Raw genomic sequence first — 7409 nt, 5'->3', positions numbered from 1 at the left:
TGCGTGGTCCTTCGACCCAGTCAGTTTTTATCAAAATAATCTTACTGCTCGAATCTACTAAACAGGTCGTTACAGGGTAACTTTCATATATAGCAAACAAAACATTCATATTTGTATGCTATAGCAAACTTTGCATAATTGCGCTCCATAGCAAACATAAAACTGTATAATTTGCTATACATATACAATTGTATAATTCGCTGGCCTAAATTGTATAATTCGCTGGCCTAAATTGTATAATTCGCTGGCCTATTTCGCTGCAATTGTATAATTTGTTTTGCATACAGTTGAATCGAATTAAAATGTATGTATATTGCATAATTATAAATGTATAGCAAGAAGATATATGTTTTTCTCGCTTTATACAAAAACAAAAACACAATATATATACTTTTGTTGTATAAAGCTAGAGAAAATTGTATTTCACTGCAATTGTATAATTCGCAATTGTATAATTCGTTGGCCTTTTTCTCTGCAATATTTGTATAAAATTGCATTTGTCTAAAATTGGATTGAAGTAAAATGTTTGTAAATTGTATAATTAAGTGTATAACACGAAGATATATGTTTTTGCATGTGTATATACAATTTTCTCTCGCTTTATACAAAACAGAATCAGAATTATACACTTTTGTGTACAAAGCGAGAGAGGCGAGCAGAGAGTGGCGAGCGAGAATGGGAGAGTGGCGAGCGAGATTTTTGGGAGAGAGACGTCTGGCAAATTTTAGCTAAGGTTTGCTATGGAGCACAATTAAATCAAACCTTAGCTACTCCATTTATTTTAGGTTATTAGTTTGCTATTATATATAATTTTCCCTTTATAAATTGGGACGGAGGAAATAGTAGTAACATAAAATACTTTCTCCGTCTCAAAATACATGTAACGTTTCATTTATCGAAAATCAAACTACATAATTTTTGATCGATATTTTAAAAATATATTTTTTAATATGAGAAGAACAACAACTTATAATACTCTTTTTATAATTTTTAATATTTAAATTTAATAACTAAAAGATTAGACGTGATAAATATTTTGAGATAAAAAAATAACTTTCTTATACCTCATATTTTAAATTTTTATCATATGGTAAAAAAAGAGATCTGAACTCTGAGTAGTATAGATTTGCTAAATTTAATGAATGAGAGAATTTTATGCTTCTATCTTTAGGCAAAATTTCTCAGAGTTTTATGTGTCACATTTATGATTGTTGATGACAAGATAAAATTGAAAGATAAATATATATATATACACTGTTCAATCACAATTTATATAAAATTCATAAAATTCACTCATTTTTTTTACATATATTTCATTCATGTATGACTAATGTCAGTTTTTGTCAGTTAAAATTTTTCCACGAACTTTTGACCTTTTACACTTCACTTAGAAAAGACATTCTCTTATAATGACAATATATAGAGTATTTATTATCCGATATTCATATTGAACCTTGATTAGATATAGATTTATGTACCAAAGAAAATATTTTTTTAAGGGCGTTTTCAGTTGAATCTTTTTCGATTCACTAGGACTAAAATCGTGTATTTGGGATTCGATTGAATATAAATTTACTTATCAAAAAGTATATTTTAGAGCAGGCGCTTTCAAAAGCTTTTTTCTTTTTAATTCAGAAGGACTCAAACATTGGATTTTTTTTTAATTAAGGGTGAAGAAATCTCAACTATTTTATGATAACACGTTGGTGAAATAAAAAAATAAAGTGACAATTATTGTCTGTGCATCATATTTGCTAGTGAATTTGTGAAAATTACTTTATCCGATTGACTTGATAAAGAGTTTAAGATTAAAAAGAAAAATTTTAAAATTTATGATTCTAAAACAAATTTTGAATTCGTCACTGAATTTTTTTATTAAGGATAAAAGAAGAGTTTTAAATTATTGTTTACGTTTAAGGAAAGTTGAACATTCTTCTTTGCGACAAATTGAAAAGAAAAATATGGCACGAGATAGAAGGAGTAGTGTTTTACTTTAATATAAAATGCTAGATGTGATTTATTCTGATTAATTAAAATTATGATAGATAAAATTAACTAATATCTCGAGATTACATTTTATCAAGCTGATTACTACAATTTTGTTATAATAATTCGAATTAATATGAGTAAAATCATTGATTCATATGATCGATTGTTATATTTATTTGAAAAATTAACGTACGAAATTATCATATATAAAACTATAATCGAACGCCTCTAAGTCAAAATCCGAGCCAGAAGCACGAGTGATTCCTTCACCTGTCAATATTCTTTACCCTTTTTTTTTCTTTTTTTACTGTCACTAAAATTATATTCATCGAGCCACAAAACAAATTGTTGTCATATGCCTTTTTTTTTTTTTTAACTCTTATAACTTTTTATCCTTTAAAGATTTGTATCGATTAGGTCATGGCACGTCATGCTGTACCTATATGATTTTGAACGATTAATTGTCACCTTTAAATTAAAAATAAAATTAAAAAATCCTTGTATTTTATATAAGATAAGATGAGAAAATATATGTATATTTATTATATTCAAAATATCACTTTAAATAGAGGTTTTCCTATGGAAAAGCTAGGTCGTGGTACAATTTTTTTAAATAATATATAGGTATGATGTCTGAATTTATATATATATTACGTTAACTAATTTTATAAGGTATTTGATTAGTTCGTTTGTCTATCAAAACTTGAATGAAAAGAAATTACTTAGCGTATTTTTTATGTTAAGAATTGAGCATGAAACTTTCATAATTATTCATCTATTAATCACTTATTGTTATGATAAAAATGATTGATAAACACGCGTTTTAATAAAAATGAGAGAAATTAAATATTAAATTGATACAATTTATTTAAAATTAATAATAACAGTTCATGGTTAGAAAAGAAAACTAAAAAATGGAAATAAGTGTTAAAAATTAATTTTTTAAAAAGAGTGTTATGCTATAACTTGTTAAAATGCTCTTTTAATTGTCTTAGTTAGCTACCAATTGAATTATATTTTATTTATTTAAAGTTGACTTTTAGAATTAATATAAACATCATAATAACAAAATTTATTGATTGAGATACGTATACAACACATAAAGCTCGTCGATATGAATTCTGATCGAGAATAATTAAGATATTTTGAATTTTAATCAAAAGTCTTATAGATGAGTCAACAAGATATGTATTTAATAATAAATTATTTTATTTTAAACTCGTGATAACATGATAGATAAAATTGAGATAAAACCTTACTAATCATGTATGATTATTTAAATTTTAAAAACAAGTTCGATATATAATATATTTCGAATTTGTTGAAGCTTTGAAATTCTTCACCTTTCTTTCTCATATTGTCAATTATTTTCACATTGTTGGTCAAATTAGCTAGTGAAACACAAGTTGGTAATTAAATATTAAATATTTTGTAATAAGTAAAGAATAATTAGACTAGAAATTAAATAGTAAACTATTTTTTTTCCTTTTTACTTTTGTGTGCTCAGTCTTGGTCTTTAATAAGTGGTAAAACAAATAATATTAATTTTTTTTTCATCTCTTAAATTTTTATGATCATTTTGACCTAGCCTCTCTCCTCAATTTGTCCCATCAAGACTTAAAAAAAAAACAAGCAAATTAATTGCAATTTGATGATTGAGATTGAAAATTAATTGCAAATTGATGATTGAGGACGGTGAGACTCGTTCATCCTTAATCAGCAGTTTTGGATTCGAGTCTTGTGTATGAATTTTTCTTATGGGAGAGTCAGCTTGAATAGACCATGCAAAGCGCAATGCGAATTTAGTCGGAGCTTTACTATAGGTTCCGAACACCTGGTGAGAAATAAAAAAGAATGAACCATTCTTTGAATTAATCTATAGTGAAATTTGATTAAATCTGGATTCTCACCACGAAATTCTTATGAGGCAAAGGAGTAAAACACTCTCTTATAACGGCAATTATGTATCCAACAGGCAACAAAACTCGAATCTAAAACTTTTGATCAAAAATAAAAAATACGTATCAAGCCGTCACAACTATCAGTGATTTTAAAATGCAACATGCCTTCACAAGTTGTTATCATTTGAAAGGTTCTTCAAGTTAATATTTTGAAGTAATTTCTAGAAACTACAAAAATGTTTGGGACAATAATAGATAGTCAAACAAAACTAGTTATCATTTTCAAAACTTTACTAGAGGAGAAAAAGTAATTAAATGTATTAATAGTAAATAAATTCAACAAGAAATCATGTTTTAAAAATATAAAAATATTATATCTTTGCCACATGGAATTATTCGCCAAGTGTATTAAATTATTATTAAGCTTACCTAAGATGATATTTCTAAGCAAAGAGTCAACTTTAATGTGGACCCCTTACTCATATTTTGATTATCCAAAAAACAATGGTCAATGATCAATCAATAATATCATAAGCATAAAAATATTATTATTATTTTTGTTATCAACACAATAATAACAACAACAACAACAACAATAATAATAATAATAATAATATATAAAACAAGAGATCAATTAAATAAATATTATGTATTTTAAAATTATATAAAAAAATAACACTGAGATTTTGATTAATTAATATTTTTATCACTTTCAAATCTTGAACCACCATGCAAATCCCCAAATATATATTTCCATGTATTATTATTAATTTCTATCTTTCTATATGCATGACTCATTCTCATCATACAAAGATTATTTAAATCTCTATAGTTTGTTACACTCAATAAACTAATAAAAATATGAGAGCTTTTTTTTTTAATCTTTCTTTTGAATCTATAGGTGAAAATCTCGAGTTATATTTTTGTGTTGATGTAAAGATAAAATTATTTATGTGTAATATTTAGATCATAAATTTATACCGTAAAATTAGTCGCTCTTGTATATATCAAAATAGACTAGTTATTTACATCACACGCCCTTAACAAACTTTATACATCAAAATACCTTTAAATTGATTTTTTTTAAGATGGAGATAATTAACATATGCTAAATTGCCCCGTTAATGAAAAAAAACATCCTTTTTTTCTTAAATAGATTTTACAAAATGTAAATTAAATTTGTTATGATTTATGAACAGGTACCAAACATCAAGTTCGAAAGAAAAAGGTTTTACGCAATTTGAATTAATCAAATTTCAAAATAAATAATAAACACTAGGTGAAACGAAATAAAAAATTTATTTTCAATTCTTCCATTCAATTCCAACATAAGTAGCTACATAAAACATCAAATGAGTTGAATGCAAATTGAAATAAACATGACTCCAAAACAATTTTCATCATCAGATTTCTTAAAGTCTTACATAATATAAGTTTAAATTAATCAAAATCTCACGATAAATATGAAATAAGGCGAAATGATCAAATCAAGATTTGTTTTTTTGCTCCATTCAATAAGTAGCTACACAAAACATTAAATGAGTTTTACAGTGACGCATTATACAAATCAAATTAGTCAGGACGTTTATCAAGTTCGAAGAAAAAAATTCTTACAACATATAAATTTAAATTAATCAAAATATCACGATAAATACCAAACAACAGATGAAATGAAATCAAGAACTTCTTTTCCATTAATTCCAACATAAATAGAGCTATACAAAACCCCAAAAAAAAGTCCAAAATCTACTTGGCAATAACCCCATACCCCCAACACAACAACTATCAAATCTTCCATAATTGTACTTACATTTTTTTAGTAATAAAACATCCCTATCTCATTTGACTTGTTACAATTTTCATCATTATTGTACAACAAAAAATTATTACTACTATTGGTAGTACTACCACTATTGCCATTGGTACAACAACTTGTAGCAATCTCCTGCATAGTATTTCCAAAATAACCAAAATTAAATTGTTGGTTATTAATTTCTTCATAAATAGCACCATCATGATGACCAAAACTCATAATTTCTTCTCTTTTAATATTAATAATATCTTTATTAGTACCAAAACTCATTTGGCTTCCATCTGATGAAGAACAACTTGCAACTTCTCCAAAATTTGGATAATTTTGCAAATTATAATTTGTAGCACCAAAATTTGGATAATTTTGCAAATTATTGGCTATCATCATCAAGTTGTTGTTATTATTGGTGAACAAATTGTTTTGTTGGGCTGATGGAATAATAATGGGCTGTTCTGGGCCTGTAATAAAAGGCCCAAGATTTTGTTGGGCTTGATGAAGAGAAGTTGATGGAAAATATGGTAATTTTTTTTGGTAATTATTATTATTATAAGAAGAAGAATTGTTATTAGGTATTATTAATCCCATGAGCTTTTTCTTGAGCTTCGTGTTCCAATAATTCTTGATATCATTGTCTGTTCTTCCAGGTAATTGCGCCGCTATAATTGACCACCTACAAACATTACATGTTAAAAATAAATAAATTTACGATCTTATCTAAAAATCATCATATTTACATATAACGGATTATAAAATCAAATCTCTCGTAAACATAAACACTAAGGGGAGGTGTGTGTGGGGTGGGGGTGGGGTGGGGGGTTGAAATAAATCAAATAAATAAAGATTTTATCTTAGATCTAAACCCTGTCATGCATGCAGAAAAAAATTGTCTAAAAATAGAAGAATCTTTAATTAAAAAATCCAACAAACTAATTGCATTTCTTTCTGAACCCTAATTTAAATTTATATACATATTTTTTTCCATTTTTCACATTTATTGAGGTTCTTTTTTTTCCCATTTTTAGTGGGAACAATTTTTTTTTAAAAGTCTCAAAATCATCATAGAAACCTAAATTAGCAAATAAATAAATTACCTGCTTCCAATATTGGCATATAAGTTGCAAATAACTCTATCTTCATCATCAGAAAAATCACCATGCTTTATATTAGGCCTTAAATAATTTAGCCATCTCAATCTACAACTTTTTCCACATCTCCTTAGTCCTGAAAAAATATTCAAACAATTAATACAATCGAAAAAACAATTTTCCGACTACAACAACAGTAATAACATACTCAGTATAATCACATAAATAGGTCTAAAGCACTTACACTTATAACATGTAAGTAACTTTATCCCTACCTTTACAGAATAGAAAGACTGTTTCCGATAGACAGATATCGATTAATAATTACCTGCTTTTTGAGGAAGTGCAATCCAATTACCAGCAGTACCAAATTTATGAATGAAATCTTTAAGTTTTGCATCTTCTTCTGGAGACCATGGACCTCTTTTTACATTTGCTTTATCACAACATGGAGCTCTTCCCATTTTTTTCTTTTGTGTGTGTTTTTTACACACACTAAAAGTTTTTTTTTGTTAGATATATAGACAAATGGACAAGAGTCTCTATGGTATAGCTAATATTTATATTAAATAAATAAGAGGTGACTTTGGGTTGGTGGGGGTGAGGGTGGGGGTGGGGGTA

General features: G+C 26.6%; 1 protein-coding gene across 1 annotated transcript; it reads right to left on the bottom strand.

Annotated features, from left to right (window-relative positions):
- Positions 1 to 5558: 5558 nt before the first annotated feature.
- Positions 5559 to 7318, bottom strand: LOC107004262 (transcription factor RAX2-like). The gene is made up of 3 exons (XM_015202493.2): positions 7117 to 7318; positions 6795 to 6924; positions 5559 to 6373 (listed from the first exon to the last, which is right to left on the bottom strand). Exons 1-3 carry the CDS (start codon positions 7250 to 7252, stop codon positions 5707 to 5709), a joined length of 933 nt encoding a protein of 310 aa, XP_015057979.1. The 5' UTR covers positions 7253 to 7318; the 3' UTR covers positions 5559 to 5706.
- Between the last annotated feature and the right edge of the window lie 91 nt (positions 7319 to 7409).

This window comes from Solanum pennellii, chromosome 11 (genome assembly GCF_001406875.1).
Source record: "Solanum pennellii chromosome 11, SPENNV200".
Classification (NCBI taxonomy): Eukaryota; Viridiplantae; Streptophyta; class Magnoliopsida; order Solanales; family Solanaceae; genus Solanum; species Solanum pennellii.
The sequence above is the reverse complement of the archived record's forward strand: the minus strand, read 5'-3'. Positions and strand labels throughout refer to the sequence as shown.

Bases quoted from the DNA above. Each gene is read 5' to 3' on its own strand.
- LOC107004262 (XM_015202493.2), bottom strand. From the start codon at position 7,252: ATGGGAAGAGCTCCATGTTGTGATAAAGCAAATGTAAAAAGAGGTCCA. The intron at 6,925-7,116 runs GTAATTATTAAT...ATATTTTTTCAG, and splicing joins TGCACTTCCTCAAAAAGCAG to GACTAAGGAGATGTGGAAAA. The intron at 6,374-6,794 runs GTAATTTATTTA...TAATGTTTGTAG, and splicing joins TATGCCAATATTGGAAGCAG to GTGGTCAATTATAGCGGCGC.